The following is a 15,831-nucleotide window of genomic DNA, read 5'->3' on the forward strand; positions in this document are numbered from 1 at the left end:
ATACTAAAAATGCAAAATCAAAAAACTACTCTAGATCTATATGTGAACAGAAAACTGCAGCTAACCTGGGAGTCCTAAAATATCAGAAAATGAGATTGCTTTATGAAACGTTAAGCAACCATAACTAAGCCTTTACATTTGTGATCCTCCTTTCTCAGCCTCCAATATAAAGAAACAAACAAAACCCTAAAATATTCCCATTTAGAAAGAAAATTCTTTAAGAACTCAGGAGAAAGATGTTACTTAGTAAGTAACTGTAAAGCCTTGGCTAGGCTGATCAGATCATGATTCTTGTGAGCAAGGCAACATGACAAAAACACAAACCATGGTGAAATCACATTCCCTCCAATAAAGAAATTTTGCAAGGTCCAATGCCATGGTTGCATTCACATTAACACCTTCTTTAAGAGCTCTGTTGAAGCACGGGACTTGATAGGATATTTAATTTTCAAGTAATTGATTTTTTTCAAATCATTGTCTTCAAAGTATTTCAAAATATGTCCATCTTACTAAAGCTACACAGCCCACTGAAGACACCAGCACTGTCCACATGCTTAAAGAAGGATCCATGTTCCAATTACTTTGCTGAACTGGGACCTTGACTGCCAGCCAGTAACCACTTGAAGCCGGTGTCTTCTTTTATTTAAAAACAAACAAAACCCCAAATCAATAAACAAATGAAAAAACCTCCAAACAAAATCAACACAAGAATGCCCACACCAAAAATGCCCCCAAAACGCAACTCAGAGTGATCTAATGTTCTAAGCATTGTAATTATCTTCAAAATAAAGCTGTCATTGAGAGTTCCTCTGACACACTTCCATACGAAGGCTTTTATTAGTAACACTGAGAACAACTCTTCTATTGAAACAGAAAAAATCTTACACACCGCTTTATTAGAAACATTAGTGTTACATCATGCTTATGCATCTTTTCTGACTTACATTTTTCAGGCGGTGTTATTGTAATAGTCTGAGCTGTAAATTCTTCATCAAAATACCTGGTGTCTGTCTCAGATGTCACTTGAGGTTTAAAAGGAGGTACAAGCTGAAAAGCACCAAGAAAAAATACAAAATTACTAAATCTCAAAGCAGCCAAATTACTATCAGGAAAACCAGTAAGTTCTTTTTCTCTACACCCCAAATCAAACAAGTAGGTCTGTGGAGAGGCAGCTGAGTCTCTAACTTCCAGTAAGAGATAAAACCCATTTGAGTCAATCCCAAAAATACCAGTTCTGAATCCAATCAATGGCACAAAAAAGCTAAATTCCAAGTATCACTCTCACATGACTTGCAGATAAATTGAGCTGCATAAAGATAATTACCTAGAAACTCTTCAGGCCAATTTAATTACCCACATAGCTGTCAGGCAAAGGCATCTCAAGATACTTCACCACAACTGGGTGATATAAACAGCTAAGAAAAAGACTACACAGAGAGCATAATAAGCATGGTTTCGGGGTTTTATTTTCAGTGGGAAGTCCTTCATCTGAGCTTATCATTGAAAGATATTACATGATATGAAAATAAATTTTACATTTGAAAAAAGGCCAGTTCAGGCTTAAGGGAGTTGCTGTATCTAAACCTGCCTACTGCTTTCACAGCACAGTGTGGATTTCCCAACAGCAAATCACTGGCAGCCACTCTCAGCCTGCAGGCAGGACTCCCTTGCCCCTCTTTTGACCCAGCTTCACTATCCACCTTCTCTATCAAAAGAACTGCCGATCAGTTTTTACTGGAAGGCACACTGAGGATGGAATATCACACTGCTTGCTGCCAGTCCAAAAACAGTACAGCAGTTTTGTATGTATGACACTGCAAATTGTGTGTGTGTGTGATGTGACAATGTTCTTGTTTGTACCTAGGAGCCCTTTGGTGCTATCTCCTCATATGCCCTGAGAATAAGTGTAATTGATTTTCCTTTCAATTCAACAGGTTATATCCTGGCTCACTGATATTATCACCTTGCATGGGGTTTTCACCAGTTTCACGTTCTCTCTCTCCTCAGCTCCAGAACACTAACACCAAACAATTTACTTGGTCATTCACCACACAGCAAAGAAGGAGGAGCTGCTGCTAACTCCCTCCCTCCTTTTCCCAAGTTCTGTGCACTAGATGCACAGATGATCTGTACATACTGAGACTGATTTCATCTGATCCAGATCTTCAGTAACAGTGCAAACACTTATCAAGCAAAACCAAATCTACCACTTCATATACTTAACAGTGTACAATAAATCTGACTGATACTTTTACAAAACTAAGCTCAGCTTTCCCTTACATTGTCCTGTATGGAAAACATACAACAGAGAGAGGTATTTCGAAGTAAAAGTTCAGGGCATTGTAGAATAAATCCTTAAGGAGCTAACCTATATAAAAACAACATCAGAAGATTTTCCCAGGTATAAATCAAGGTACATCCAGTGTTTATAAACAAAGTATTCTATTTTATTGCACAGATTCCTTCACTTTTTGAAAAGTATTTTTATATGCACCCAGGCTATCCCAAACAATTCTGAACTATTAAAGCAGATTTCCAAAGTTGTATATCTCTCCAGCAAAGCAACCACACAATTCCTAAAACCAGACTTATGCCAGTGCAACATCCCACACTGCCATTTTATTATAATTTTTCTATCTGAGAAAAGAACATTCAAAAAAAAAAAAACCAAAAAACCCCTGAAAACACTAACCAAAAAACACAGGAAGAAAACAAAACAAAACAAAACAAAACACCAACCCCAACAAAAAAAAAAAAAAAAAAAAACAAACAAAAAAAAAACCAGAAAAAAACCCACAAAAACAACAAACAAAAAAGAAACAAACAGTCTACATAAGATTACAGGAAACCAAGTAATGTATTGTAGCCAAGGCCAAGTGTCCATCACATCCTTTTAAAAAGATGCTTTCACAGATCTAAGCAATAAATTCAGTATGGAAAAAATTTATAACTGGTTTATAACAATTTTACTACTTCCCTGACTGGAATGCTTTTATGCTTTTTACTGGTCAGAAACAGAAAATGCCATTTCATAGAAAAATAAAACTTCTCATTTTAGAATAATGAAAATACAAGCCAAGGAAAAGTTTTCATTTTTCTCAAGTCAAGGACAAGAAGCAATGTCTTTTCAATGGTGCAGCACACATTTGCAGTACAACAAAGCACTCCTGCTGTGAAGTGCACCTGAGACCTTTCATGCTACAACTGCTTTGCAAAGAGAAGGAGTGAACCCCCTCTATAGTTGTCTATAACAACTGTGAGGCAGGTTGAAGTAGTTAATGAAACACAAAAGGTATGGCAAGGTAAGATCATTATAGGTAGTCATATATGTATGGATGTGCTGCTGGAGAGGAAAAGGAAAATGCATTAGATGACAAGTTTCTTTCTCAAAAACTTACAGGCTAACTACTGGTTTGTCCCGGGATTTGAGTTCTGTTTTTTTTTTTAATCCACTGAGATGAACAAGCCTCACTATGACTTTAAATAATTCCCTTGTTCTCTCCATCTACCTGAAATAGCAATGGTTATGGAAAATACTTTGAAAACATTATTTTAGGAAGAGAAGCACAGTGCTAAGTGACTCTTAAGGAACAAATAATTACAGTAATTTTAATCAGGTATGAAAAGCACCATTACAAAAAAAACTCATTAAATTAGTGCTCGGATTCAAGGCTCAGCAGCTAGGCTTACTAGAAAACTCTGCATCAATAACATCCAATAAGTCAGCTGATGGAAATTGCACTGATGACAGAAGTTCAGCTGTCTGGGGAAGTGAAACAAGCAGAAGACATGAAACTCCAGGCTGTAACTAAAAGGGAGAGACCTGATGCAAATTTATGTCAATGGTGTTTTAGGATTCATCAATCTTATAGCAGTATCTTTCATATCCTGGACATTAAAGCCATTTGGAAACTTCACTGACTGCAAAACCAAACTCTCCAGCCATGTGGCTCTCCACAACATCATACACTGGTTCATATCCAGTCTGCGCCTTATGTACATCAACCACCCCCTAAAACCTTTGGAAAGGGGAAGCAGCAGCTGAGGTTAAGAGGCACAGATACAGCTGAACAGAAGTAGCAGAAAGGTTTCTTCAGTCTTTCCATACACTTTGCCTCCTTGCCTCACAGCATCACCTCCACCTCCCACCCAGCTGTGTGCACAGAGAACTGGGGATTGCTCCTTTCCATCAGTTCTACCTCACCTACACCAAACCATCTGGGGCTAAAGCCTTGTGGACATCCCACCCCAGACTCCTGAGCCAACACCAAAGGCACATCTCCCCTTCCCCAAGTAAATTCTTGGCAATCATCTTTCTAGAGGGTGTGTGTCCTTTGTCCATTAGTTGTCAAACTTCATTGAAAAACAGAAAGCAAAATATCCACAAATTTCATCTGAAACCATTAGAAAGACAAATAAGTGCAAATGCTACAGAGATAAACACTTAGAGTGACACTCCAGAAGCTTCCACATACATCCCAAGGAAGACTGAAGCTGAGGTTTAATGATAAAGATTAAAACACCCAACATCAGCAATCACTCTGATGACTACAACATGAAGATGTCACTCTACAGCCAGCAACATTTCACATTTGGTGCACAAGGAAATAGTATGCACATGCTATTGCACAGCTATTCCCCATTTCTGGCATGAGAAATCAGAAGTCCAAGAGGGATGTGAGCACAGGAAGGCACATCCAGTAACTTGTGTCCAAAAGGAGTAAGATAAGCTTTTGTTAAGCACAGGCCTTGTCAGCCTGCAAGAGAATTGCACTGCTTGGTCTTGGCTGCCAAACTGTAGTATGGGATGATTTTCTTTAGTGGCCTCAGTTCAGAAAAATTCTCCAACCAGACAGGGAACTGCACCTCCTGACAATCTACTCTGTGGAGCAGAAATACAAATTTTCTGGGTTTATGCATTACACACACACATATGCATAGATATGCATGTGTCTGTACAAATAAAGAAATAAAAGTCTAAACTCAGTGTGAGTTAAGTGACTTTAAGAGTTTGTGTTCAAGACAAAAATCCAATTTCATATCCATCTGTCAAGCTGAATCTGCCCTGGCCATTTCAAAGGCTTGATGTTAGAAATGACAGCAGAAGCAATATCAAATTCTTAGTGTCTTCATTATCTCCAGTGAATGGCATTTCCATTTGGCAATCAAGAGCAGTGTGTGAGAAACACCATGGCTTCTCCACAGTTCAAGTCCTGGAAAATTTGACACTCATCTCCTAGAGGAAGGAAAGGGGCAGGCACAGTATTTGACTGTTGTAGGTACACTGAAATGTACAGGCTTGATTCTACACCTTGAACTTTCTCACACGTAGTGAACAGCTACATAAATACTTCAGTATGAGAGAAAATATGTAACACTACTTTTTCAAAGATCATTTACCAGGAATCACTTGCCTTAGTGTTGTATGTACATGAAGTGGCTGAAGCTACCTCAAAGTAACCATGATACACTCAATCTGTCAAATGAAAAGTATGATGCTTAAGAACATCAATCTGATCTTTCTTCTCCTTTTAATTTAAAGGGAATTTTCAGAGAATTGCAGAATCTGCTGAGTTGGAAGGGACCCACAAAGGTCATCACATACAAGTCCCAGCCCTGCACCACACCATTCCCAAGAGTCACACCATGTGCCTGAGAGTGCTGTCCAAACACTTCTTGAGCTCTGCCAGGCTGGTGCTGTGGCCACATCCCTGGGGAGCCTGTTCCTGTGCCCAACCACCCTCTGGGTGCAGAACCTTTTCCTAATATCCACCTTAAACCTCCCCTGACACCATTTCAGGCCATTCCAGTACTCTAAGAATCCCATCAACCAACAGACTGCAGCTGAGTTGTGCTGAACAGATGGGAGGAATATCTGTCCATGCCCCTCAAACTAGAATTTCTACCTGGGGGCAAGAAGGTCATTTGAGCTGAGCTTCAAGATAAGTCAGTAGCATTCCTGTAGGGACTGGTTCCTCCCCATCCATGGCCCCAAAGGCAGCAGCCACAGCACAGCTGGGAATTGGGAATACCCCACGGATCCTGCATGTGGTGGTCCTGGGCAGGGGGAGGAGAAGGAGCTGGAATTTCAGTGGTGAAAGGACACAAGTCCACAGGAAAACTGGCTTCAGCAGGGAGGTTTACCCATGGATAAACTGTTTCCCAAGTGATACAATGCTGTAACCATGGACAGAGCGAAACCATAAACTAATCCCCAGCAACATAAGTTTCAAAATCAGACACACTTATGCATACTTTCCTCCCTGTAAATTCAATTAGCTGGGAGAAGGGTGGCAATCAACATCTAGGTCTGCCCATACAGTTTGAGGTATCAGTGGAAACACAATGAAAGCATCAGACCGGTTAGATGTTGTCTGATCTTTTTATAACTTCACATGGCAGCAACACAAAAGCAACCAACAAGGGTAACTTCTGCAGTTTTTGTGGCAGTGCAGATTATTGTCTGAAAATAGTATGATTCAAATGGCAACAACCTAAAACCAAATGGTGGTGCTTTCCTATTTACCTCCCACCCTTTTCCTGCCCAATCTGATACACAGAAGTACTTAAATGTGCATTTTAGATCATAGTTTTACTGCAGATTTTGCCAGGCCTGAACCTAGGACTTGGATCATAGGATTTCATCATTTGCTGAGTTTGTGTCTTGAGTAAACCAAGGCAGCCACAGCTGAAGGGTGAGGAACAGCTTCCTGCAGCTGTCAGATTTCCTGCTGAAAGTCACTGCCTTCCCAGTGGGACAGGTGCCTCCAAAAGCACCTCCTGCATCAAAGCCAGGCCTCCCGCTTCAACCACTGCTGCCACGCGTCCCTGCTCCCTTCCCAGCACCAACAGATTCATTTGCTGGCACTTCCTAATTTTCTTCAGAGACAATTGCAGGTATTACCACAAATCAGAACATGTATCAACCCAAATTTCCACATGGTTTTTCCCATCTTTCATCCATATTATATGCAGGAGGAAAACCAGGCTTCACTAAAAGGTCTGGACCTCCTTTGCCATGAGGCTATCAAGTGCTTCAAGCTGCAAGCCTGAACACATACCCAAGTTTTGACCTTTTAAGCAATGCCCATGTGCTTTCTTGTTCAGTGAAAGACCCTAAACAGATCATGTGACAACTTTAGTGTATGTCTGCTATCCAAATAAAAACATGCTAAAGCAATTCTTACATGAGAAACAGAGAAATTTCAAACAGGTTCCTGATTCTACCTAAAAATAAAACAAGTATTTTATTTAGTACATGGGCTTTTGAAGTCTTCAGAGTTTGCCAAACTATTCAATTTCTCATACTCAGGCAGAGACATAAAAACTCATCAGGGCTGAGATGATCACAGGAAGAACCTGGCACAGGCTGCTCTCTTTCATATGCCCTCATGGTTTTTCTGCCAAAAATAAATACATCAGATCACAAATGCTAACTACTATACATTTTTCATCTAAAGGCAACGACCTTCTCTGCTCCAGTGTGCCATACAATATTTTTTTATCATTATGTAGTACCAAATTAGGTTATCTAGTTAGCAGTATCAGAAACCTAATAATTCCATTTGACCATTTGGATCCATTTGACCTGACAGAGCTGTGGTCTGTCACATGAAATAGTTTAGAGATATGTAATTCTCTTTCTAATCACACCAGGAAAGTGACAACCTAGTAAAAAGATAAAATTAGAGGCACAGGAGCACAGTGTGCACATGTACAAAGCTATCACCCAGCAGCTACTCAGAATACACATGATTTTTTGGTTTCCATTACTCTGAGAGTGAACTTCAGTTCTTTCATTTCTAACAGAAACACAGTCCTGAAATGCAGCCAGAAAATTACAGTGCCATGGTGCTTAAAACTCAGGCAAAATTACTGTGAAATATTTTTACTATGCAAATAATTCCTATGCAAATAATTCTAGCCACTATCAATTTCATCATGACCCTACTACTGAAGACTCTACATCCAACAACAAACAGCAACAGAGGCAAGCCTAGAATAAACCTATTTAAAAATCAAATTTATTTGATTCTCCAAGTTATTTTAGAATACCAAAATACCTCAAAAATATTCATGTAAGCATTCTAATGAACATATTTGATGAAAGTGCATTAACCTTATCATTATGTTTGAGGATTATATTTCAGAGCACAGCTCTGAAGTCTGCAGAGTGTAAGATGGTGTGTGCAGAAGGAACAATGGATATTTGAACCAGGAAAACAGCTTTGTAAGGAACAAATAGGAACAAAACTAATTTTAATTAAACAGAAGAGCACACTGTCAGAAGTCATTTTCATGACTTGTTTTTCCATAAAGGACACACTATGTGCTAATGCTGCACGAAAGCAATTCCTATGATCCTTGAAGCGAACTGTCCAGCTGAGGAAATTCAGTTGATATTCCACTGGCAAGTTTAGTTTCTCAAAGCAAGAGTGACCACAATAAACAAAGAATGACTAGAGTTTCTCTAGTTATGATACTCCAATAAGCCATATCCACTTCCATGAGCATAAAAGCAAAGTGCTGGCATTTATATATTTTTATATATATTTTTTTTTAATCTGCAAAATGCTTCCTTTTATTTTAATAGCTTAAAAAAGATCTTGACTGAGACACATTTGCCATGCTCATTTGGAAAGAATCAAAGCACAAGCAATTAACAGCATCTATATATTCTTAACTAAATAAGATGCTGAACACCGTGTAGAATTGAAAGTTCTCTTTCTAATGTAAGATAATTAAGAAATGTTTTTCAAGGGAGCAAGAATAATGTAACAGGGTTTTTTTTCCCCTCACCCACTCCTAGCACATTGCAATCTTATTAATTTTAGTGTTGGTTTTTGGGTTTTTTTTGCTTCAGAAAGGTTTTCAACTTGTATTTTTAGATTTTATCCTCACAGCGCTTCTCTACAATGTTCTTATATAAGCAACCAGTGGTTGAGCTCATAAAGTAACCTGATTAATATACTTGCTCTGATTATTTTTTGTAGAGTTTGTTAAAACCTTGTGATACTGCCAGGGAACAATCACACTTTTATCAAGTAATTTCAGAGTACCATATTTTGTATCATCATATACAGGCTTTCATTTCAATTCCGGTATTTGTCAGAGAAGTTACCACACCAACAACCACACATTTTTAAAATTCCAGTTCAACAAAAACTGAAAAAACAGTTTGTATCATTGACATTGTAGCATAAACATATTCTGCTCAGTCGTATGTCTTCCATTTTCCTTTTATTTGAACAAAGCAAGAAAAAAAGGAGAAAAAACTATCTTTTAAAATTACGCAGCTCAACTGGCAGATTAACAATGTAAAACAGTTGGGGAAAAAAGAAAAGTCTTTATCAAAATAGAAAGGGTTTATAGCAACAAGTAAATTCTTACAGAAATACTGAGATAAAATCAGTTTCTGTATATAAAACAACTGAAGTTGAATTGAGTTTCGCTCCCAAGTAAGATAAATTCATTTTCTAAAATCATTCTCAAAGTGTTGATCAATACAGGAACAGGACTGAGTTTGGAGAAAACTTTTCCGTTTGAATTCCCAGCACTTGCTTTCTCCACAAGCTGTTTTGGCTTAGTGTTTTAACACTATTTTAATTCTCTCAAATATCTCTTTAAGTTTGAAAAAGGTTTTTACTTATACACAAACAATCAGAAAGTAGACTTTTGCTCCGAGTTCCTTACGATCACTTAATTTCCCTTTTTCATAAAACAACTTTTCATTAGAAGGCAGAAATAAAATGACAATTCAAGATAAACTGTATTACATTTTTCACATTATCTTGAGTTATACATGTACTTTTCTCTTGAAAGCCCAGGAAGGAAAAAAAGAAAAGGAAAAAATTTGGACATTTACATAATAAAAGGTTTAGGTTGGTTTGCAAATTTTACTTCTGGTGAACTGACAAATTTTTACTGAAAACACAAAGATTAGGTAAGTACACCTTGTTCAGAATAATTATATGTGAACACAAAAAAGTTGCAAAGAAAAACATTATTAACTGCAGAGAATAGCAGTCTATGATTATCATTGAAACCACCTCACAGAAGCCAGATTATTCAATGCCATACAAAGACATACCTTTTTATCATATACATCTTGCCAGTTTACTCCAGCAAAGAAACTATGACGCATGATTTCCTTGGCATCATCTGGGCCTCCACCAAGCCTAAAGAGAATGAGGGAAAAAACCCACAGATTAAACTTTATAGGGAGATCAAGTTATTGCTATGGTTGGAAAAGTGACCATTTCTTTTTGACTATCTGGGAACAATTCTCACACAATTAATATGAAAATTTTACCTCTTTAACATGAATTCTGGTGATCTTGAGAGAATTTGTGATAGTGGAAGTACCATGCCATGGTCTGGTTTTTTGATTATTCCAACTACAGTGTTTGTCACTGTCCATGATGAGCTTTTTTAGTAATTAATTAATTTTAAAAACATACTTAAGTTTAGTTTGCTTGAAAGCCCAGCTAATGTCCTGGCACTATTAAAAACCCAAACCAACCCAATAATGCTGATGTAAAATTTTGCCAAAGACGTGCCGGGCACTGAATCAGTAATGACTTGTGCATTATTTTTATACAGTGCTCACTGCTGTTGCATCTGGGTGCTGTAACAATTAACCAATTACCATAAAATAGTCTCAATCTGAGTCAATTAGTATAAATTAATAAATTGTAGGCCTGCTGAGAAGGTTATTTAAAGGCCACTGTAAATAACCACACTACTCACTGTGGCCCATAGCTTGCCAAAGCCAGACTCTGTCTGGTAAATCATCTTTAGGAAATGAATTTCACCTACTTTGGGTGAACTTGCCCAAGGTGGTTTGAGCTCACAGAAGGGGTCACTGCTGCCAAGAGAGGAGTGTCCTGCCCGTACCTCTCTTCTCTCACTTGTATCTACAGCATCATTCCCACCTGATGACTGTGAGCAGAATCAGCTCCCTAACCTGGAGAAAAACTAACCCTGACATGAGAATAGAAGAGAGAACTGGCCAATTTTTTGTTGCATTAACAAGTCCACTTTGACTTGACAAGCTGAGTGAGTTCCCTTGAGCTGCTGTTGTTGCTTGAGAAATAACCTCACATCCAGGGATGGGAACCTCTGTCCTTCTCAACAGCACATTGACTTTCAGGACTGCTCAGCTGTCATCTAACTCACCTCTGAGACTTGAGATCTTACTGCCCTAACAGAAGGAAGATGCAGCAGAAAAAACCCTACTCTTAACTAAATAAGCAGACCATACGTGCTAAATGTTAACAAGAAGAGTGACAAAAACTGTGTGTTTCATTAAAAAGAACTGCTAAAGATATAAAGATAAATTCTAAAGGCAAGCATTTAAGTAAGATAAATTCCTTTCTAAAGCATTTATTGTACAGAGGAATAATTTCCACAACCAAGAAAAAGTCTGTTTTGGTATTACCCTGCTGCCAAATTTCAAAAATATTCTGGACTACTACGTCAGTCTTGCAATAACTGAGTGTCAAGTTATTCTAATTTTCAAGCTGTATTCCTCCTTGTTTCTCAACTACTCATTGTAAAATTCTCTACATCTTGGCAAAACATGGCAGTTAGCCTTCACTCCCCAGACTTTTCTCAGTATCTTCTGGCTGCTCACAAAAAGGCTGAGTTGTGTTAATCTCTGTGTTCCTCCCCTATTTAGCATTAGCTAGCACAAAAACTTGAATATAAATAAGCTTCTAAATATAAGTCTGTAATAAACACTACTGTCTGCAAAGATTAATAACAAGGAAGCATCTTTCCAATTCTAAAGGTTAATATATTTGATGGGTCAGATTGTTTGGAGGTTAAAAAGCATTAGGAGTTGCTACAGAAGCGCAGTTTTACTCTAGTCTGCCTGTATTTGGCTGGCTGGTCCCAGTTTGCTATTCCTGCATACAGTAAGTTGAGCTGGAGCAGACAAGCTGATCACTTGTTCTGTCCTCCCTGCTGCACTTGGCTGCATCCAGGCAAATCCCTTGGAGAAACACAACCAGTCCTGCCCTGAGTGCCTGCAGGCAGTGCCCACTACTCAAAACTTCTTGAGAACAAGCAGCAGCTGAAGGAGGACTAGAGAACAGGCAGGCAAAATCTGCTGCCCCAAAAACATGCCAAGAGCCTCACAAGAATGACAAAAATATTGGGGAGGAAAAAGGTACCTACAGACGAATCCCACTGATTTACAAAGTCAGAGATTTTGGAGCCACAGAAGACTGGACACTGCTGGTCCAGCACTGGAGCCACTGGAAAATGGCTCTCCTGAGCAACTATCCCAGAGGGAAAAGCCCACCACAGCAGGGCACAGACAGCAGCTGGGCGACACTTGCTTTCACACTGCTCTCTTTAAATTTCACTCCAGTTGTATTCTTTAACAAATCACTAGTTTAATGGTCTAACATGTGATTTATTTATGTGCCCTAATAAATGAAGCTGTGGCTGCCTATGCACCTCTCCTGCCATCACCATCACCAGAAACAAGTGCTACAGTCCCCATGAGACACTGCAGTGAACTCAGGCTTAAGTTATACTGGGAAAAACAACTGAGATCTCTCCCTTTGTTCCAGTGCACACGCTTAACCTGAAGAGATCCCTGTGTTTGCTGTGAATGATTATAAAAACTTGTCTTCCATAAGCTTTTCTTCTTTTTGCTGGTTAAATTCGTGTTGTAAATCGCTGCTGGACTGAAAAAAATAGAAATTTAAGACTGTAGGGCTGTGTACAACCCTGTCCTGTGATTGACAGCTCATTCAGCCAGGAAGACCAGGCACCACAGACCTGTTTTTACACTACCCAGCACAATTAGAGCATTGACTATGCCTGTGTAGCCAATTAATTTCACTTACCGTTTATTTGGATCCTTTATCAGTAGACCTGATAGTAATGATTTTGCATCTGCAGATAGAGTTCGAGGAAATTTTATGTCCTCCATTAATATCAGTTCAAATAGTTTCTCATGATCTTGGTTGTAGAAGGGTAATCTTCCACACATCATCTCATACATGACAACTCCTAATCCCCACCAGTCCACTGCACGGCCATAGTCATTATCTTCTAACACCTGAGACAGAAACCAAAAGCATCTTTAAGACATAAACTCTTTCACACACCATCATTTCAGTCTGTTTGATGCATCACTGTATGAATGTGTTTCTGAGACTTTATTTCCACCTCATGCTAAAAGGACTCAGAACCTGACTCAAAACTGCAGCACTGACTCACGCACCTGAGCTCACTGAAATTCCAGGCTTGCCAGGCACTGCACTGCTAAAAGCAAAATTAAAATTTGACAATTACCTGCTCCAAACTTCTTTTTTTACCCTTTCCTATGTCCTCTACCAGGCCATTTATATCATCCACAGCTTCAGGAAGAGACACTGTCTACAGGTACTACGTGGGCACTAATGCCTCAGTTAGAAGTGTGAGCGTATGTTTGCTCAGTCACTTCCCTCTCTTTTACCCCACCTGTCTAAAGTCTCCAATTTAAAACCACCTTAATCTCATTAAGACAAGTTTAGTTTCTTTATGATCTTTGTTTGCATCAGAAGTCCTCACTGCCTTTCTCCTGCCAGTTTCATTTCATTCCATTAAACAGTCCTAACAGCTGAACTGTGCCAATGCAAAAAACCACAGCAGTGTTCATACAGTACTGTTTATTACAAAACAATGCCTTTAGGGTATCATATAAACACAGAAACTGGTCAAGTTCATACAGTTTGTTAACATAATGTCACCAATGTTATGTACATAAAAACAACTTATTCCACAGCCCTTCTCCCAGCAGTGCCAGAGAAATGGAATAAGAAATTTAAGCAGTGTGTCTTGACCTTAATACACCTTTATATTAAACTGCAGACATGGAGACAACATAACAGCAGCATTCAGCCATAGAAATTATAAGCAATAAGGAAATTGAAAGTTACTGAATATATCATTCCAATTTCTATAAATTTCTAGTAGATCATGCCTCTTAATACAAAAAAGAGGAAACAGAAGTCAAGAAATCTTAAATCAGGAGGCATTATGACTGTGTGTGTCAAAAAGCCAATATTTGCTGCAGAAGAGCTATCAAAAAACTTTAAAACAAGAAACAAAAGACCTTAAAACAATAACAAACAGAAAAATCAAAAAAATGCAACTAATAGAGTAGAAATGTATTTGTAAAGAATGTAAATAATTCTTTATAGAGAATTGTTACTGTATCACAGAAGACTAATTCTGAAAGGCAGCGCCCTACGATTGATTTTATAAAAAAGAGCAAACCAACAAAAAATTAATCCCCAGAAAACAAAATACTTTTTGCAACACACAAACACATGCAATCACCATCACAAAGAGCTCCTCCACATTCAAGCTGTAAGCAGACAGAAACAGTAATTCAGATACTTGGTAGTGAAAGTAAATCTTTCAGTCTTTAAAGAATAAGGCAACCTCTACAAGATCAGAAATAACTTTATCCATAAGTAGATTATCTTGAAATTGTCTAAAATGTATAATAGAGGGGTGTTGAGCTCATTTAGGTGCCTCTCCTCTTGCCCCCCCAGTAAACTCAAGCCTGCTCTCAAGTATCTGGGATGGCTGTTAGCAGAAGCAACATGCAGTCTGATCCACTATGGCAATTTTGGAAAATGTTTGGAAATTCCACAGTAATTAATGCATTCATACTGCTACTTTTCACTGTCCTTAAGGATTAGTAGCAGAAACATGAGGAAAAGAAGTATATTAAAAATCCTTCTTGTGTATATAAGATTAAAAAATCATAAATATTAACACATTAACACATATGATTTACAACTGTGCCAAAACAAACAGACTCATTACATCATTGATATTTCCAAATAGAGAGTGAAATTTTGGAAAGTGTAAAATACAACAAATTATCTGAATAAGTACATATGACAAAACTAACTAAAATAACTCTTGCATTTTAAAATTAATTAAATGTTTTATGAGTTGGAGCATATTGCAAGCTATTTGCCGAAAAACTGTATATAAAATCTGTGACTCTTGTCTTTAAATCACCACTTCTTCTGCCACAGAATAAAAGCATTATATATTTTTCTGCTACAGCTATTAGCATTGTTACTGTTTTTCTCATCTGTACAGTTAGTCTTTTCTTTGGAAGCTAGCAAAACACATAAAATTGTGAGACAGTGGTAGATTTTTTTCATGAGTAAACTGAGGTGTGGTTTGCATGTGTGGTTTATAAAAGAAGGCAACAGGAAAATAAAACATATCGTTCTCTGAACAAGGCAAATCACATGGCCAATAGCTTGAGCAAATTGTATTTGCAGCTTTACGTAATTTATGCAGGACTTTACCTAATAATAATAAAAAGTATGAACAACCTTTTGCTGCATTCCCACAACAGCAACAAAGCAGTGGTACAAAGAAAGAGCCAAATGTGATTTTTAACCTCTTTTTACATAAAATCATAAAAAAGCATAAAAGCTGGATTAACTGCCTCCCAAACCCACATATCACCAGCCGGGTTCTCATCCCCAGCTGGCAAAACTGGCAACTCTTTATTTTTGTTTAAATACCTGGTTTACAGCCAGCCAGACAAGCAAGAGCATCAAAATGGTTTCATTTAGGCAAAAGGAAAACAGCCTGAAAATAGTGTAAATAAAGCAAAATACATCTCAACTTATTTTAATATAAATGTAATAAAATTGTGCATAATGCATTCACAGGGAAGATGCATTATTATTTCCTTTAAGAAATTTCTAATCTTCATGGTGTTTATAAACTCCAGGATCTGTAGACTCTGTCAAATCAATATAAGTGAAGTGTTGGAGTCCAGCAGCTCCTACAAGC

General features: G+C 38.0%; 1 protein-coding gene across 3 annotated transcripts in view; it reads right to left on the bottom strand.

The window, feature by feature from the left end:
* The window catches only part of AKT3 (AKT serine/threonine kinase 3), a 152,780-nt gene that overhangs the window by 8,383 nt on the left and 128,566 nt on the right, over positions 1-15,831 (bottom strand). For all 3 annotated transcript variants that reach the window (XM_030946131.1, XM_030946130.1, XM_030946132.1), the window contains 3 exons: positions 12,861-13,075; positions 10,091-10,178; positions 945-1,047 (listed from right to left, as the gene is read on the bottom strand). In XM_030946131.1, the coding sequence (XP_030801991.1) occupies positions 945-1,047; positions 10,091-10,178; positions 12,861-13,075 (406 nt within the window). The remainder of the gene's footprint in view (positions 1-944; positions 1,048-10,090; positions 10,179-12,860; positions 13,076-15,831) is intronic.

This window comes from Camarhynchus parvulus, chromosome 3 (genome assembly GCF_901933205.1).
Source record: "Camarhynchus parvulus chromosome 3, STF_HiC, whole genome shotgun sequence".
NCBI classification, from domain to species: domain Eukaryota; kingdom Metazoa; phylum Chordata; class Aves; order Passeriformes; family Thraupidae; genus Camarhynchus; species Camarhynchus parvulus.